The 18666-nt window shown below is 49.3% G+C and overlaps 2 protein-coding genes across 2 annotated transcripts; both read left to right on the top strand.

Annotated features, from left to right (window-relative positions):
• Positions 1–265: 265 nt before the first annotated feature.
• POU2AF1 (POU class 2 associating factor 1) lies at positions 266–8478 on the top strand. The gene is made up of 5 exons (XM_027903523.1): positions 266–304; positions 6122–6249; positions 6833–6875; positions 6964–7235; positions 8097–8478. The coding sequence occupies exons 1-5, from the start codon at positions 289–291 to the stop codon at positions 8406–8408; spliced, it is 771 nt and encodes a 256-aa protein (XP_027759324.1). The 5' UTR covers positions 266–288; the 3' UTR covers positions 8409–8478.
• A 2875-nt stretch (positions 8479–11353) lies between these two features.
• LOC114067811 (NF-kappa-B inhibitor delta-like) lies at positions 11354–17137 on the top strand. Its single transcript, XM_027903495.1, has 7 exons — positions 11354–11431; positions 12001–12147; positions 13696–13747; positions 14217–14296; positions 14624–14740; positions 16717–16881; positions 17066–17137. Exons 1-7 carry the CDS (start codon positions 11354–11356, stop codon positions 17135–17137), a joined length of 711 nt encoding a protein of 236 aa, XP_027759296.1.
• The last annotated feature ends 1529 nt before the right edge of the window (positions 17138–18666 follow it).

The following is an 18666-nucleotide window of genomic DNA, read 5'->3' on the forward strand; positions in this document are numbered from 1 at the left end:
CGAGGGGCAGGCCCCTTTTTCTCGTGAGTAACATCTCCCAGAGCCCGCTGCTCGCGGAGGAACCGCCGAGCGAGGGGGGAAAGCGGAGCGGGGTGTCGTGGTTGGAGGATGTGGTGACATCACAGGGTTCAGCGGGAACACGGGGCTTTTAAAAACCTCAAAGGAACATCCTGACGCCTCACTTGTCGCATCCCCACCCGCCAGGGACTCGGACACGCGCGGGGCAGAGCCGCCCTCATCCCGGGAGGAGGTGGGAAAAAAACAAAAGGCTCCATCCTGCCACGGAATATGCACTGGCAAAAATGTAAGTGAGCTCTGATCTGCTTTTCCCGGCTCTGGGAGCGCCTGAGGGTCGCCGTGAACGGTGCAGGATAGAAAGGGAGGCAATGGTGAAGGTGTGATGCTCATTTTCCAGCAGGGATATGAGCTCAGGGCAGTGCTGCTTCATCACTATGAATCAAGTGGAAGACTATGATTCATAAAAACAATAACAGGATGCAGGTATTATATCAAAGGTTACGGTGGTTACGTACCAGAAAATTTTCCTTTTTAAAAGTGAAACCTGTGAGAAATCTTATTTCTTTGCCTCTTTTTTTTTTTTTTTTCTTGATATGTAGTTTTTTGGGGTTTTTTTTCGAACTAATAAAAAAGATAAGGAACAAAGCAGTTGAGGGCAATACAGTTATGACTTTACAGGAAATCAGTTTTCTTGTTTTCAAGAGAATTTCGCTCCTCTGGGCCCACCTTTGCTCGAATAGTTTATTGATCATAATCCAGGTAGGTGTTTGCTTCTTGTAGGGTTTTCATTCTCAGTGTGGGTCAGTAGATGATGCTGATTTTAGCAACTCTGCTGCCACGCTTTGTGCTCCACCAGCCTGGAATGGTACAACACACCTGAATGGAAGAACTTCATTTCCCTAACACTTGCCAGTGATTTATCTGATGTGGAACTAACACTCCTCTTTGTATCACAGCATGTAGGTTGGTTCATTGTGAGGTTGATTTACTGTGCATTTGCCCTTCTGAGCTTATTAGCAGTGAAATCTGCTTCTCTCTTGCACGTTTCTCCTGATTTTTTTTTCCAGTTGAACACTCTGGAAGCTCAAACTGTATATTTGTGAAATTATGCTGTTGCCTCCTTTAGCAAGAAGCTCTGGCTGCTCCTTCAATCATGTTTCAATTTATCTGACAAGTGCTGAGCAGCCCAGGGAGGCACCATGACAACACAACACACCTTTCCCCCTTCACCTTGTGCAGTTTTCAGGATCAGTGGGTCTGAGATGTTGGAGCAAACTGCAAGATGATGCCTTTCAAATCTTGAATCTCATCTCCTATGAGTCCATTAATGGTTTGTTTGGGTTTGTCTTTTGTTTTTGTTTTTTTTTTTTTTTTCCTGCAGTGACAGAGCAATGGTAACAACCTGATGTTTTAGGTGGGAGGAAATTGTTGATTTTGAATTGGTGTTTTTTTCCTTTGCCTTTTTTCTTTGACACGTGCAGTGCTCAGAGGGGAGAAGGAATTACAAGTCTGCACGAGGAGAGATTAAATTGTCAGCCATCCATCCCCTGCTGACACTCCTGGCAAACCAACTTCTGTTCCATCCCTGCCTGTCCCTCCATGTCCCCTGAGCTTACTGAGCCTCGTAGCAATGCCAGAGTTCCTTTTCCCAGCGTGGAACTGCTGGAAATCTTATTAATCTTATTAATGCTGCTGCTTCTCTCTCCCACTGCAGTAATGGTTGATGTGTGGTGGCTTTGAAGGTGGGCAGGGAGGGTGTTCTGGTGTCTGTGACACCCCCTGTGTGACCGTGGGGGGATTGCTCAGGTCAGTCCAGGTGTCCAGGTGCCAGATCCCAAAGTTTTCCGTGGAAGTTGGACTTCTCAGTAGCTCTGTGAGCCTCTGTTTGGAGTCACTGCTGTTTCCCATTGTTGTGACCAGCTGTGACCTCCCATTTCCTGCACCATCTGGCTCGAAGCACCTGTGACCACATGGATGTTCCCTGTGGGAGCCACTGGATTTCTCCAAGGTGTAAACTGGTGCAGAGGCAGCACAGGTGACCAGGGAGCTTGGTGTGTGCTTGATGAGCCCTGGGCTAGTGTGGCAGCAGAAAATCCCAGCTCTGCTCCCTCCCTTGGGAACAGGAGCTTTCCTCTGCTCCTATTTCACCTGAAGAGAAGGCTCCAGGGAGATCTTGGAACCCCTTCCAGTGGGAGATGTCCCTGCCCATGGCAGGGGGTGGAATGGGATGATCTTTAAGGTCCCTTCTAACTCAAATCATTCCATGGCTCTCTGAAAACAGGAGGTTTCAAAAGGAATGGTGCCCTTTCCACACATTTTTCCCCAGCTGTAAAAAAAAAACCCAAACAAACAACCCAACAACAACAGAAACACCAAAGAACAAAGAAAATCCCAAACTCAAAGCACTGGAGTGGCACAAGAGCTCCTTCCAACAGGTGTGACCTCAACCTGAGGGTGAGGGCACCTCCTGAAGGAGCAGCTTCCTGCAGGGAACAGAGGGAAAGCTGGCAACCCTTGCCCTCATCTGCCATGGCCAAAGAGCTCTTGTCCTCCAGGGAGTCTCACATGGGTGACCCTGAGAGCTGGAGGTCGTTCCCTCCTCAGGGGAACTTCCCTGCAGGAGAGGGGCCCGTTTTTCCATCCGGCAAAACCCCAGCGTCTCAGCCCGAAACATCCCCTCCCACGGCACAGGAGAAGTGACTGGCCGGGGCTGCCCAGCTTTTGGCAGGATTCTGCTGGCTGGGAGCAGGCCCAGCAGCCCTTCAGGGATGGGAAATTCACTGGCAGCGCCAGCAACTTCCCTCTTAGGTGTCTTTGTGTAGATGGTCACCCCATACTTTGAAGACAACACAAACACCCCTCTGATGAAAACCGGCTCCAGTGGCGTTTCAGCCACACCAGATGGTGTCTTTTATGGAAAAGCATGGGAGCAGGTTGTGTTGGTGATGGTTTGGGCTGTGTCAAAGTGCTCTGGATGCTCAGCTCCTGCTGCAGTCACTGGCAGACCTTCAGCCACCCCCCTGCTCCACTGGCATCCTGGGTTCCCTTGGCACTGAGGGAGTTCCCACCCCTGAAAAATCTCTTCCCAAACGCTTTTGAAGTGGGTAAAGCCTTCCCTGCACCCCAGCAGATGCGGGGCTGTACAGAGCCTCTCTGAAAGTATCAGCTAATGAGACTGAGAGGTGAAACCGCACCCCGTGAGCGATAATTTTGGCGAAGCCCCACCGGGAAAGAGGGAGAGCACGAAAGCTGAGCCCCTCTGTGCCTGGCAGAGCAGGTGTCAAAACTCTACCAATGACCACAGCAGCAATTCAATGGAAAGCTCGCCTTACTAAAATGGAAAGAGTATTATGGGCTGGGAGGAATCGGGACGTGAGGCTGAGACCTCTGGGTAAGGCACTTTCTGTCTATCTCAGCTTCCCCTTTGCAAAGAGGGGTTCTCTTATTCTGAAACAGGTCATTTTTAGTAGCCCCCACCACTACATGGCCAAGCTCTTTTTTGGGGTTCTTTTTTGTGTTTGTTTGTTTGTTTTTTAATTAGAATAATCAGGTTGTTTCCCAGGAGTCTTCACGTCTCCCCCTTGATTTTCTTTTTTTTTTTTTTTTTGTTTCTACCCAAGTGGAAAAATCCAAAGTTGACGTTTTATTTGTCCATCTGCAGCACTTTCCTTGTGTGGGAACAGAGTGCAGGCTCTCTACAGTGCTCTGCAGACTTCCACTGGTTTAGATCATTTCAGGTGTGAAGGAGACCTATGTGAGATAAATATCACCCTGTTTTTGCCTCTTTTAATTGAGGGAAACTGTGTCATTAGCCAGGAAAGAAGGACAGGATCATGGTCATGATGAAATATTTAGTCCCTGGCTAAATGGGCATTGATGTCTCATTGTAAAAAGGTTTTGATTAGAGACTAAGCATCCAAGCATCTACAAAACTAAGCCTCTTTCTTCTTTTTATTTGCCAAAGTTCACCGTGCCTGATAAAAGTGTGATTTGGTCTTCAATATCCAGCCATTAACTCGCTAGTTTGCTAATTGAAATGTGAATTTTTCTTGTTCCCAGTTAGTGATTGCTTTTTGGTTGTTACTGCAAACAAGAAGAAAAGCTTTCTATTGTGTTTCCCTTCAATTATTTATTATGCTGGAGGTGAAAGGAGCAAAAGGGAAGAATATTTACGCTGTTAACGCTGATCGATTGATAAGCTTATCAACGTGTCAGGGGGCGAGCAGAGCAGCAGTAAATCTGCTGAGGCAGGGACTGAGCGTGGCGTTGGCTGCTGCAGGCAGGGAGTCCTGCAAGCTCTGAGGGTATTTCAAACTGAAAATTGCCTGGTGGGAAATCGTTCTGGCAGGGTTGAAAGGACGAAGTTTGAAACTGAGCTGCAGCTCCTGTGTGTTTGTGAAGGCCAGCGGTGCTGATGGGAAGTTCAGTGACCTGAAACCCGTCACGCTCCAGCACCCGCAGCCTTCCAGCAGCTGTTCTGCCACTGCCTTCCCCTCCAGTTTCAGCCCTGGTTAAAGCAAGAGGCACAGGGGGATGCATTCTGAAGTGGCCTGGTTGAGTTGTTCGGCGATGTCTTGGTGTGCTCTCAGAGCTTCACAGCAGCATTGATGGAGTGGTTAAATCTTCATCCAGGGCCCACTGAAGTTGGCAACCTGGGGGCTTGTCTTGACTTGTGATGCTTCACGTTGCTCCAGAGAGCAGCATCTGGCTGCTGTGTGGTCCTGGAATTGTGTCCCACGATGGGCACTGGAGCCTTTGATTTGTTGGAATGGAATTTGGCCACGTGGACCTTGATGCCTTTCCAGCTCATGGCTTAAATGAAAATATAATTGAACCTTGACTCCATAGTTTGTTAAGACCTTGGTATAAGGAGCTGGAGACTGCTAAACCCAGGGACTTCCTTCACAAAGATATTTTAATTGTTGCTATGCCTCAAAATTGTTGTTTGTAAATGATCACGTTCTTTGCTCGACGAGGAATTGATCGCCCGCTGAAGCCTGAAGTCATTTTGCTGTGGTTCATCTGTGGTGCTCAGACCCTGTGCACCCCTGAGGAGTGGAAAAGCAGCTGTGCTAGCATTATTTTTACTTCTGGAGGTCAGCTTGGGGGAACCGAAATATGTTCTGCAGACTTTGGTTTTTTTTACTTTTTTATATATTTTTTTTTTTGGTTACTCTGCTTGCACCGGAAACTCTGAATAGGTATATTTGTCAGCTTTTACAGTAAATTTCTTCTTTCCCATCCCCCAAACCTGGAGCCAGAAACCACTATCCTTCCCCACCCTAATTTGTGCAAGGAGGCCCTTTAGAAACTGGTGTGATGACTCGGGGATAAGATGCTCCCCAAGAGGTTCAGTTCTGCCTCTCAGGCAACTCAGAGCAGGGCTCAGATTGGTGGAGTTGGTAACTCACTCAAGCAAATTAATAACAAATTAAATTTAAATTTAAAAAGCAAATTTGAAAAGCCGAAATTTAACCTGTATTAAAAACCCTTCTGGATGCTTGTATGGAGAATTAAAGTGACCCTAATTCCCTTTATAAACTCCATTTCCAAAGACACGGAATTCCTGAGAATGCAAGTTGATTAAGAATCTCTGCATTTAGACTCAGCTTTTCTCCTCCCAGGAAGGTGTAACAGAAACATCTCAGTGTGCCTATAATTAGATGTAAATGAGAGAGATGATCCAAGGTGTAACGATTCATCTGTGATTTGAAGCACAGAATGTAAATCTAAATAAATGCTCCCAGGGAGGGATAATACTCTAAGATTAAGATTTGAGCTGGATATCCACCCGTGCTCCATAAAACCGAGGGCCAGTTGCAATCTTTTTAAAAATGGAAAGCTTATCAATTAGTGTATTTACACATCAAAGTGCAGTAAAAGGGGGCAGGGAGCCACCACTGCTATCGGTGGCTTTCCAAACACCTGAGCTTTGATAGCCCATGGTTTCCTCCTGCTATCAACTGCCTCCAAATACTGCTTATAAAATATGAGTTGTTAATATTGCCTTTGGAAGAAATGACCTGCAGGCCAACAGGCTCCAAGAAAGGAAAATAAGTGTCACCTACATATTTATTCTTTTTTTTTTTTCCCCCTCCCTCAGCTTCTGCTCCAGAGCAGCAGCCACAGCCTCGGCCCTACCAAGGCGTCCGTGTGAAGGAGCCGGTGAAGGAGCTGCTGAAAAGGAAAAGGGGGAATGCCCACAATGCCACTGCCACAGCAGCTGCCACGGTAGGAGAAAAGCAAACACGGGAGGGAAATGGTTCCTTGGGAGCTAAATGATTGACCAGCCCCAGCACTGCTTCGGCAGTGAAAGAAATCTTTGAGTCTCCAAAGCAGTTTGAGGGCGCTGCAGCCTCCTGTTACCTGGCAGTGCATTAATATCCCCTTCAGTGGGCTTTCAGTCACCACTGGAAGGGGAAAAGTGCTCTGCACTTGGCAGGATCTAATTCCTAGGGACAAAAAGTGGCTTGGAAGTGAGGCAGCTCGTTCCAGAGCACAGAAAGGGGTGACCCAGAGCCATCCTGGGTGATTTGCTGCCTGGTTTCCTCTCCGAAGAGGAATTCCCTCTGCAACACAAGGTTTAAGCACGGTTTAAGGTCCCCTTGAGCTGAAGGGACACGAGGCTGGGGTTGTGTGTCCTGGCTGCCAGGCTCAGCTCTGCTGGGTGGGAAAAATCACACCCTGACCTTGCAGTAGTAGCTGATAATCAGCTGATAATATTGAATGGGCTCTGTCCCTCAGTGCTTCTCTAAGGGATTGAATTGAATGCTGATGGTCTTCACCTCTGAATTTACTTTCTCCTCTCTTGCAGGTTGTTTTGCCCCATCAGCCACTTCCTTCCTACTCCCCAATGGGTAATGTATCCCTGCCCCTCCAAGTGTTTGCTGCAGGGAAGGCTGTGCTGAGCTGGGTTTAATCTTTAATCCTCTCCTGTTTTCTCAGGCCAGCCCTGTATCGAGATGGACGTTGCTGCCCCTGCTCTGCCAGTCACAGATGAAGGAGCACTGGCTTCTGGCTGGATCCCCCAGCCCTCTCCCACGTCCCTGCAGCCCCTGGCCCAGTGGAGCACCTACCCTGACTATGTGCCCCACGAGGCAGCCAGCTGTCCCTACACAGCAGACATGTACGTGCAGCCCATGTGTCCCAGCTACACCCTGGTGGGACCTTCGCCTGTTCTGACTTACACTTCCCAGCCACTCATCACCAACTTTGCAGTAAGTCAAAAACACCAGTTCTGCAGTGAGCCAAAGGTTCCAAGTGAGGGCTAATTCCCTGATTCCCTCTAAGTCCCTCCTGGCAGGAGCCCTGGGTGCTGGCTGGTGTAGTTAGCCTGATTTATTTAACTGTATCATGTTGTGTGTGTTTGCATCCACGCCATGGAGCTGCTCTAGCCCTGGCTGGACATCAGTGGGGTTTGAACAGGGCAGAAAGCTGTGGCTGTAGTGGAATCAGGCAAAATTCACTGCCCTGTTCCACTCCTCCAGGCTGGGCAGAGGTTCTTCACTATTGATTTCCTAGCTTAAAAAAAAACATCACCAAAAAATGTAAATGGGATTCCAGGAAACACAACAGGTGAAGCAGGAAGAATGACTTGGCAATAAATTTCTCCAAAGTTGCTATTTACTGACGGAAGAGGAAGGTCAAAATGGCATGTAAAGATAGTAGAGACAGCAGAATATTTGGTTTCAGGACGATCCAAGAGAATTTGTTCCTCCTTGGAGGAGAAGGGCAGAGCCAGAACGAGCTGCCTTGTGGCACCAAAGTCAACTTGCAAGAGGCTGTCAAGCAGGCAGTTTCCAGCACAGGGTTGTAAGAGTCTCATGGGCTTACAGAGAGGGTGGGAATGGGAACAGAAAGCTCGAGGGAACCTGACCACGAGTGTGAGCTCGTGGCAAGCAGCACCTGGGACACCCCCAGCCAGCACTCCCATGGGGAAAGTGTCACACTCAGAGCACCCAGAGGGAGAGGAAAAGGGATGTTAGAGGTCAGACCCAGCACTCCTAGTCTGTGTTGTGTCCCCTACACCCCCTGCCCCACCTGGCCACCGGTTTGATTTCATTTTCTTCCTCTGCCAGCCCCGGAGCAGCACCCCGGCCGTGGTGCCGCCGCTGGAGGTGCCGGAGCAGCAGCCGCCCCTCACGTACTTCCCGTGGGCACAGCCCCTCTCTGCCCTGCCAGCCTCCACTCTGCAGTACCAGCCAGCCTCTTCCACGCTCCCAGGGCCTCAGTTTGTGCCCGTGCCCATCTCCATCCCCGAGCCAGCCCCCCAGGAGCTGGAGGATGCCCGGCGGGTCATCGGCGCGCTGCCCATCGAGAAGCTGCTGCTGGAAGACGAAGACAGCGATACGTATGTCCTAAACCATGCTCTGTCTGTCGAAGGGCTTTGAGCTGGGGCACACCTGGGGCCTGCCCCTCACCTACTCACTGCTCCACCTGGCAGCACGGAGAGTTTTGAGTACAGAGGAACAGCAGGCGGGGGGGGATAGGGTGGGTGGGGTGGGAATTTTAGCACACCACGACTTGGGCGCTGTGTGAAACTCGCTTCGTCCTGGGGCCCAGCACAGGATTTCTCTGCTGTTGCAGCTCCTGCTGCCTCTCCCAGGCAGGCTTTTGACACTGCAGACTTGTGCTCAGCGTCAGCACGAGGTGACTTTCACGCTCAGGCCCAGGGAAGGGGCTCAGATTGTCCTATTGTAGAGTGTCCTTGGCCAGCTGTGGCATTTGGGGAGGGCACACTTGCCAAGACCCACTTCAGCAGGACCGCTTTTGTGTAAATGCCTTGTGTGTGTGTGTGTGTGTCTTTGCCCTGTCCATGCAGGAACTTCTACCAGATCTAGGCCACTAGAAAACATTTTCGGGCTTAAATCATCATTTTTCTTTCCTAAATTGAGCTGCTCCTTTGGAACTTAGGAAGATAGAAAGTGTGGTTTTGCTCTGCTGGGGCAGTGATCTGAAAATAAAGCCGAGACAGCTGAACTAAATGCCAGTGCAGTCAGCCATCCCTATTTACAGGGCAGATGGAACATCTGAGTTCACTCAAAGGCGTGAATTGAAGGTCTGGCCTCGTCTGCCGTTGGAACTCAGCCCTGTAGGTGTAGTTGGACTCAGGGTTTTTGGGGTTCTGGACTCCCAAATACCCACCTGTGAGATGGGGGCTGGTTTAGTGGCTGGCTGGTAACTCTGCGTGTTCTGCCAGTGGGCAGATCGTGGTCCCACTGAAGCCTCCAGGAGTTTTGCCTGAGTTAGGATGGCAAGAATGGCCATGGTTATTATTTGGCAATGTTTTTCCTTGTTCTGTAGCATTTGGGGTGTGAAGCTGGTGATGATGTGCTGAGCCAGGTGACATCAGGGACCTCTCCTGCGCCATGGAAATTCCCCACATTTCCTTTCTGGCTTTCTGATTTCCTTTCCTGGAGAATGAGTGGCTTTACTTTTTCCTCTGTAAATATTGTGGTTGATGTTCAGGAGTGTCATGCCACAGGCAAATATATTTGCAGGAGATATATCCCCTTCTAGCTCTGCTTATTGTTCTCTTAATAAACAAGAGACTCTTGGCTGGTGAACAAAATTTCTCTGGGTTTTTCTGCTTTCCAAAGCCCAGCAGCCTTAGGTGATTTTATTGTTTGCGAGGCTAACTGCAAAATAATTTATTGAACTGCTTATTACCTGGAGTCCAGTTGCCACCCAGGCAATATTTCAAGTCACCTCACAGCTAATGCCTGAGTGAGGTTTACAAGCTCAGGCTGAAAGTCTTAAAGGCTTTCCAAGCATATTTTGGTTTTGAGTATTGACAAATCTGGGAGACACAAGCAATAGATCATGTGAGTGATCGTAAAGCTGTTGGGAAATAGCAGTAGTTCAGGTGTGCATTGAAATTAGTGGCTTATATTTGCAGAAAAACCCAGCAAAGAAATTCTTTGGAAGGGGCTTAGTTCACCACTGCTTACTCCAGTTTTACAGGTACAAACAAGGTGGGTAAAACTGGGATAATGCAGTTGTGAATCAAGCCCGTGGTTGCTCAGATTGCTTCTCAATTCCTTTCACTCCAGTGTGTGTAAATTCTGTGTGTGAATCTAAAACAATGATGAACTGTTTCCAAATTTCTTTCTGGGTTGTTCTGGTTAGAAAAAGACAAATTATATTTTTTTTTTCAATAAAGATCTACAGTAACTTTTCTATGCCTAGAGTGTTTTATTTCCTATCCAAAAGGGTGCCCTGGCATTGGTTTAGCAGTCAGTTAGTTCAGTATCATGTGTACAGGCAGGAACCACAGATTGGCTGTGAGATTTTGTGCTGATTTTGCACTTTCAAGCAGACTAAGGAGGAATTCCTTGATCCAGCTATGGCCTGGAGGCACTTCCCTCAAGCAGTCCTTACTCACAGCAGCAGCTCATGTGTTAGTTCAATCTCTGGTCTCCTCTCCTGGCACCCCTGGGGGTGTGTGGGTGTGCAGCCACAGCTAATGCTGAGCTTGACTGAAAATCAGATTAGCCAGAAAGCTGCATTTATGCTTCCTGAAATGGCAAGGGCTGGCTCTGGAGCACAGAATTACCCCTGCCCACCCCTGAAAAGCCTCCAGATGTTGCTGTCTGGAGCAAAAGGAAGCCAGGGGTTGGGCCAGCCATGTGTAGGATGCTCTCCTCCTGGGCAGAGGGGAATTCCAAAGCTACCTGGGCATTCCCAGGGCCCTGGCAAGTTGGGCTTGGGGGAATGGAAATGGCTCCAGCCAGGGCCAGGCAAACAGAGTGAAGCAGCCAAGTGTTTTCCCCATCACCGAGGGCCACGTCACCAGCAAACCCACAGCCCCTGTGGGCTGTGACAAATCTGTGTCTTGTGCAAAATACGGGGGCTTCGTCCCTCTGAGCAGGAGGTTTGGTAGAGAAGCAGAGTTTAACAGGTTGATTACAAATGTACCACTTAGCAGCTGGGTGTTACCCCCGATGGTGGGATTTCACCAACACGTACAGGGTGGTATCACCCCAAAAAGCGATATATCCATAACAATGTGGTACTCTGGGCCCCCCCACCGGGTGTTGTGGAGGACTCAGGTACCTCCCAGTGGCGAATCTCACCCGAAGGAAGGTGCTGAAGTGGGAAGGAGGCAGCATGAGGGCTCTTGGACACTGCAGTTGTTGGAGGTAGGAAGCCCTTTCCGTGGGAGTGGGAGCTTCACGGTCAAAGCCCTTCGAGGCTCCCGGCGTGGATTTGTGGAACAGGGGGCGTAAAAACCCCCAAAACGGCAGTGCTGCCCTGTAAAACCGTTCATGGCCAAGCAGTGACCGGTGTCTCTGTTTGCTGTCTTAGAATTCTACATATTTATGCAGCTAAAGGTATGAGGGTCCACACCCTGGCAGCCGCCGAGCGCCTGAAGCCGCTGAGGAGACTCGACGCCAGGGAGCACAGAGGAAAGGTAATGTGGGCCCCTTCCTCCTGAAAACAGCAGGGTTGGGGTGGGCAGGGGCTTTGCATGGCTGGGAACAAGTGGTAAACCCTGTTCTGTTGCTGAGAGGGAAGGCTTGGCACTGCTCAGCCTTGCGAAGGTGCCTCTGGCAGGAGATAAATTGGGTGGGGTGAGAACGAGCCTCTTCTTTCTCCAGCCAGTGGTTCATAGGGTGATCTAAGAAGGCTGGTCCAGCAAAATGTGTGTCTCCTGGCAGCAGTCTCTGAGGCTGGAGGTTTCATGAACAGCTGACTGGTGCCAGGGGGGCTGCACCTGATGGAACTGCTGTTCCAAAAACCCTGGGTTTGGGTTGTCAGCCAAGGCAGGGCCAGAGGACCCCAGAGGGAGTTCGGCAAGAGCTGGGCAGTGCCCCCATCCCACCACGCCATGGGTCCCACGTGGGGTTCAAAATCCCCCTGAGAGCTGCCTTCATTCTGGGCGCCACGACCCTCGGCATTCCAGCCACCGTTCATCTTCCCCCATCCCTGGTTTTGTGACAGCGCCTGCTGCCAGACCCTCACGTCCCTCTGCCGTTTCAGACGCCTCTGCTGGTGGCTGTCACTGCCAGGCAGCCAGCCATCGTCCACGACCTGATCCAGGCAGGAGCAGACGTCAATGCCGTGGACAACAAGGGGCAGTCAGCCCTGCACCTCGCTGCCACGTACGGCTACGCCCCAGTGCTGCAGGTGGGGAAAGCTTCGTGACTTTGGCACCCTCCATAAAATATCGGTGCTGGTGTCTGGGAACAGCTGCCTTAGAGGGCAAGGTGTCAGTGAGCAGGGGAGGCTGACTCGAAGCAGCTGATGGGACCCTGCAGACAGGGGACAGCACAGGCACAGCCTTCAAAGCGAGGTGTTTTTCAGGTTTCACTCAAAGCATGACTTACATGAGCAGAATCTTTGCTCCCCTGCTGCTCCACACGTCTCTCTGCACACAGGGGCTGCACCCCGAGTCGTGTGCCAGCCCCCCAGGAGCAAATCAGCACATTCCAAAAGGCGCTGTGGGAATTTTGGGAAGGGATTACGCAGCAGGGATTAGCAGACGTGTGTCTTAAATGCTTAACTATCGGCCATAAAATGGAGTTCTTAGAACATCCCCGCCCTGATGATGCCAGGACTGAGCACGGGCATTTTTGTGGCTGCTGCTGGGGTTACCTGAGGGCAGGGCTCAGGGATGGGGTGCCAGGGGCTGCCTGGCATGTTGGCACTCCATCCCCAGCATTCGTTAGCCCTGCCTGGCACGTGCCCTGGGCTAAGCCCTGAGCGGGCAGTTAATGTGTAACACGGAGGGTTCTTTGGAAAACAGGTGTTTCCTTCAGAGGGAAGAATGTTTTAATGCAGATGATTCCAACAAAGCCTCCCAGAGTGCCTTGGGGTGGTTTGTATTTCAGGGTTTCTTTGTCTGCTTTTTTCTTTCATGTTTTGTTTTGTTTTGTTTTTTTCTCCCCTTGCCATTAAAAGGGAAAACTCACACAAATTCAGTGTGGTCAAAGCCATGAAAGCCTTTATGGTTTGCTTGTTTATTTTATTGTGTTTTTTTTCCCTAATGGATTAACTATCTAATCTCTAATAATCAAGCACATTGCCAATATTTGATCTGCATATATTTTATTGTTGTTATGAGAAGATAAGTCAGGCCCCAACTATTCTGGGTCATCTTTCAGCAGCAGGATTCCTTCTCTGCTTTGACACAGTTCTGGATGAGTCACTGCACTGCAAAAATTCTTAGTCTTGTAACGTGAACAATTTATTTCATTCAATCAAGAGGAAGAAATGAATTATCTATAGTAATATAGAAAACAATATATATAATATATATGTTTAGCTTCATCACATTGAATCTATCACTTTCTTACATTAAAAAGTCTAAAATTCTTTTCTCTTTCTTTTAAAATTTATAATCCAAGCAATGCTCATCTCCAGGTCCCCATGCAGGCCATTTCTAGTCTCTGCATCCTCATTGCTTCCACAAACTGTGAGTTTAACTTCTCACACTCTAAAAACAAAAAGCAAGTAAATCCACCTGAGAGCAGCCAGTGTTGGTGAACTTTCAGGGGATAAAGTTTGGCTGCACCTGCCAAGGAGAAATTGTTATTTTTATATCTATTGTTATTTTTATATCTATTTAAAAAATTGTTATTTTTATATCTATTTTAAATTTTGTTGGTTTTGACAGATTTTGGCTTGGACACTGTTCTGCTGACCTAAAATTTTCGATTTCTCTGTTGCTTCCAGGTTATACTGTCACTGGGTTTCCCTCTTGACTTAGAAACGAAGGATTTTGAAGGTAAAAACCTTTGCACAAATATTTTTACAGTGGCCTGGAAACCTGTATTGGCTATTTCACTGTCTGCTGCTCGTTGAGTTTTGGGGCTGGGAGGGCTCAGAAACTGCCTGGGGGGGAGCCAGTTGTGTCTGAGCACTCCAATGCCACAGGATGGAGTGGTTCAGGGGGGATTCAATGCACAGCTGGAAATGAGCAGATGCTGCAGAGCCCCAAAAAGTGTCCACACACTCAGTGTGGTACCCTGGAAAGCAGAGAAGGGCTTGTGTCTTAACAACACGTGCAGAGAGAGGCAGGTGCTCTCCAGGCCAGCTCTGCCTGCTCTCTGTTCATCAGTATTTCTGGTTGGGCTGTCGTTCTCTCCCTCCCATCCTTGTTTTTGCAGGCCATACCCCCCTGCACTGTGCTGTGCTGGCCCACAACGCCCTGCTCCGGGAGCAGAGCTGCCAGACCCTCACCCAGGAGCAGCACAAAGACCTCCAGCAGCAGAGAGAGGAGCTGGAGTCCTGCATCCACCTCCTGGTGCACACCGGGGCCTCCATCTACAGCAGGGTGAGGGCTCGGCTCAGTCATCCCTGACTTCTCCCTGGGGAAGAATTTGCTGTTCTCAAAACGTGGGAATGGAGAGGGAGCTTTCCAAGTGACTGGTTGCAGAGTTGGGTGCTGCTTTTTGGGGTTCCTGTCCTGCAGCCTGAAGCAAACACTGGACAGTCAGAGGGGTCGCTGAAGGGAAGGGGATGCTCCACACTGGCTGCAGAGCTGGCCTGAAAGAAAAAAAAAAAAAAACAAATAAAATGAGAAATGTTCTGCAGAACATTTCTCATTTTATTTGTTTTTGTTTTTTTCTTTTTTTTCTTTTTTCCTCCTGTTTTTAAATAGGATGTGAAAAGCAACAAGACAGTTCTTCATTACACAGTCCAGGATGGGAACCTCTCCCTGCTCAGATACTTCTTGGAGCTGAACGCTTTCAAGTCCAAGGATTTTGTCAACAGCAAGGTGAGTCAGGGTGAGCCTGGGGGGGGATTTGTGTGCACATCTCCAGGCAGGGGAGATGCTGGCAGCAGTGTGGCAGCTGTGCTGCAGTGGGAGGCTGCATTAGAACATCTGTGGGGTCCTCCAGATTCCCGTTATTCTCTTCCCACACACACACGTTTCTGTCTAGCAAGAAGGAATTGGATGTTTTCCATCACCTCACTTAGCAGGCAGATTCTGGACAGCTTCAGTGCTTTTTTTTTCCCCCTACAGATTTCTGTAGGAAACATGTTTGGCTTTGTGCATGTGGGTAAAGGCGCTGAGTTTGTGTCTCTGTCCAGTGAAGGGCCTTATGCCTTTCCACTGCATTCCTTCTTATCTCTGGAGACACAGCAGACAGGTGCTGGCTTGTCCGTGGCAATCTGCCCTTGTCTCTTGATCACAACCCTCTGAGAGCTCCCTGCTGTGATAGCATCACCTGGAGTCTTCAGTCTTGCTGCTGAGCTGTCTGGGACAGTGAGAAATGGTTGTCTGATAACCCAGCCTGGATTTTTTAGCTCTTCCAAGTATGAAGAAGACAAGGAAACAGAGGCACCCTGGAGTCCGTATTTTTGGCTTCCCTGCCTCACCCACTGCTTGTTGTGGTTGTCTCATTCCAAATCTGCTTCCTTGGGGATTTCACAATGAGAAAACAAACAAAACATGGAGATCTTAAAGGTCTTTTTCACCTGAAGGATTCCCAGAGCCCACACGTTGGTCCTCTGGACATGGTCTCACATCAGCCCTGTTAAAGTCAACGTGAGGCTTCAAGGTCAGGCATTGTCAGATCCCTGTTTTGTGAGCCAGTGCCTGGATTGGGAAGCTGTCAAGTGCTCCTGCCACAAAGGTGCAGCAAACAAATGCAGATGTTTCCATTTTAACGAGAAATCCTGTAAAGAGCTCGTAACCACCCCTTGGCTCTCTGGGATAATAAAATCGACAAGGATCTGCCTGTTCAGGGCTCGTAAAATGTGCCTTGTTTGAGAAGGGCTGTTAGGATTTTGCTGTTTTATTTTCTGCCTCAGTATCCCTTATAAATAGGCCCTGAAAAATCATGTGTATTCATTTTAACAGCTGGAATAGCAACACACACTGCAACTTCTGCCCAGCCATTCCAAGTTCACGACAAAATGTGTGGTCCTTTCTGAGAGAAAAACAAGCAGCTGCCCAAATGAGACTCTTGCAGACTAAAAATACCTCCCCTTATGCATTTGTTTATTAGGTTTTTCTCATTTTAAACCGTTACCAGTCATAGCTGGCTAGACAGGGCCCAGATTTCTACACGGTCTGGTGACAGCAGAGCTTTCCTGCACCAAATTGCAGCACTTTCCACCCATCCTGGCCCCCTGCCTGGCTTCACAGCCAGCTCTGTCCTTCCCATGCAAACCCTCTTACTGGGAAAGCTGGACTCGATCCATGCTCAAGGATGTGCTTGACCTCAGGATTCTGCAACTTTCTGGCCCTTGCAAGTGCTGGGAGGAGGGAGCAGTGGGGATGTGTCGAGCACAGCTGGCTCTGCTGTTGTCAAGCCCATGTGTGGTGTGTAGCAGCCCCCAAATCCAACTTAGTGCTTCCCAGGGAAATATTTCCATGGCTAAACATGCATGTTGCATCCTTCTCTTCCTCAAATAGCTCCTCAGGGCTCTGTTCACACGGAGGTGTGATTTAGCAGGGGGTTGCAGGGCGATCAGGAGTGTTGCTGAGGCAGGGTTATTTATTTAGTTATACTCCAAGCATTAAAAACCCTACAGTCTGTAGTGCTCTAGAAGAGAGGAAAATCTAAATCCCCAAATCTCCTGCATGGGAGAAACAGAGCAGAGATCTTCCTTCACCTGCTGGTAACTAATCCAGCTCCCCTTTCACAAATCTCCAAGGACAACCCCGAGGGAGGTGGCCCAGCTCAGCAGGAGGTTTCTCCAGGCTTTTTAACCTCTTTTCCTTTCCCATCCCCAACCCATCAGGCCCATGGCAACACAGCCCTGCACATGGCAGCTGCACTGCCCAGGGACAAGAACCAGAAGGAGATCATCCAGCTGCTCCTGGCCCACGGGGCAGACCCCAGCATCCGAAACCTGGACAACGACCAGCCCATCCACATGGCTCCCCCTGGGAGAGCTGGGGACCAGGTATGTGATTGCTGGTCACCTGCACCCTCAAGGTTGGAGGGCTGGGTTTTGTGCCTGCAGGTCTGAAAAGGTTCCTGGAGCTCCCTGTGGCTCCTGGGTGTGTTTAGATGCGTGTTTAGTTGCACATGCCCGTGTATATAAGAGTGTGAGATGGTACTTCATGAGCTTCTCCGTGTTTTGGCAGGTCAGGCATTTGCTGAAGAAAGGGAAAGTTGCGTCTGCCTTCCTTCCCTGCCACCGAAATGCCAGATCCTAGGCTGCCCGAAATTTGTGGAACGGCTTCACCTCCAGCCTGCTGATGATTCACCAACAGGTCCCTGCTCCTGCAGGCTTAAAACAGGGTGGGAAGAGAGCGTTTCTCTCCCATTCTCAGCTGAGGGGGAGTTTCCATAGGTTCTTCTTAGTGTTTCTGTGAAATGATTCGTGGATTGCCGTGCAATCACCGGCAGAAGTGGCTCTGCTGGGCTCACAGACTGGGGGCAGGTGCCTGAAGGGAGGCCAAGCCGTGCTTTGGCACCCCTTTGGCAGAGGATGTCTCGTCCCCAGTGCTCCCCCTGAACCCTAGTTTGCTGATTTCTCAACGTTGCCCAAGTTGTTTCCTCTGTCAGGGCAGGAGAGTGAAGTGAAGGGCAGATCCCTTCAATCACTGCAGCACTTCCTTGATCCCCCCCTGCCTGACTCAGCAGCGTGGGAGTTTCTGCAGCACTTGTCAGTCCCCCGGGCCTGGAGTGTTTGAACAACTCTTTAGCAGACTCGAACAAAAGCTCTTAAGAAATGCAGAGATCTGGATTTTCCAGCCCTCCTCTCTGCTGTTTTGCTATTGCTTCCCACTACATCACATCTCCAAACCTGCCAACATCCCCTGACACACACACACACACACACACAAAAAATCCAGCCATGTATTTGCATGTGTTTGCATAAATTTGCATATACCTGGGCATAGGCCAGCAAAAGCATGTGCTTTCTTACTTTGAAGGATGTTATAACAAGCCCTGGATTGAGGGATAACTGTATCAGTGAGTTAGTACCGTGTGTCAAGACAAAATGATCAATAAAATACCCATTTCTTGACTTGCCAGCGACAAAGCTGCCAGACCACGAGCAGCACGTGGCATGTGATGCACCAGGGAACATGGAAAAAGCTTTTTGCCATCTAGAAGCGTCTGTGGGATGGCTGAAGTCCTGTGTGATTGTTGTTACTGCTTGTAACTGCAGTGGGGTTGTCTGGAATCATCACCACCTCCAGAAGGTCAGGGATAGTGTCCTCCTGGGGAGGGATGTGGCTTCATTCAGAGCATCCCCCTGGTGTTGCTCAGAGCTGACAGGTGAGGTTTGCAGGGGGGAGAGCCCGTGACAGGCACAGGAGGGATTCCTTCTCTCTCCAGGCACATCTGTGCCTGAATTCCCAAAGCTCAGACATCACAGGGCTGCTCTGAAGCCACAACCAACAGGTTATCCATGTTGGCTTTGAACTGGAGCCACCAGACACTTGGAGGCTGCTGCAGGTAGAACACCTTTCCCTTTCCAACCAGTCTGTGTAATAAGAAAATCCCTTTTAACCCTCCAAGGTGTCTTCTGCACTCAGGGTGAGTTCCACTGATTTAAACAGTTCACATTTAACCCCTCAATTTTTTATGGCTGTTTCAGGGGGGAATGTAACTTCTACAACTTGGCAGTGTGTGATTTCCCTTTCTTTGCACAGTTTATCTCTTCCTACCTGTGGCTTTGGAGAAGTTGCTAACAACAAAGGCTTGTTATCTCCCAACAAATTATCTGGAGTGG

This window comes from Empidonax traillii, unplaced genomic scaffold (assembly GCF_003031625.1).
Source record: "Empidonax traillii isolate 1590-97213 ecotype Southwest subspecies unplaced genomic scaffold, ASM303162v1 scaffold975:size500420, whole genome shotgun sequence".
NCBI lineage: Eukaryota > Metazoa > Chordata > Aves > Passeriformes > Tyrannidae > Empidonax > Empidonax traillii.

Excerpts from the sequence above, each read along its gene's own strand:
- POU2AF1 (XM_027903523.1), top strand. Across the intron at positions 6,250-6,832 it reads CTGCCACAGCAGCTGCCACG|GTTGTTTTGCCCCATCAGCC; the intron begins GTAGGAGAAAAG and ends CCTCTCTTGCAG. Across the intron at positions 6,876-6,963 it reads TCCTTCCTACTCCCCAATGG|GCCAGCCCTGTATCGAGATG; the intron begins GTAATGTATCCC and ends CTGTTTTCTCAG.
- LOC114067811 (XM_027903495.1), top strand. The coding sequence starts at position 11,354 with ATGAGGGTCCACACCCTGGCAGCCGCCGAGCGCCTGAAGCCGCTGAGG. Across the intron at positions 12,148-13,695 it reads GCTACGCCCCAGTGCTGCAG|GTTATACTGTCACTGGGTTT; the intron begins GTGGGGAAAGCT and ends TGTTGCTTCCAG. Across the intron at positions 14,741-16,716 it reads AGGATTTTGTCAACAGCAAG|GCCCATGGCAACACAGCCCT; the intron begins GTGAGTCAGGGT and ends CCAACCCATCAG.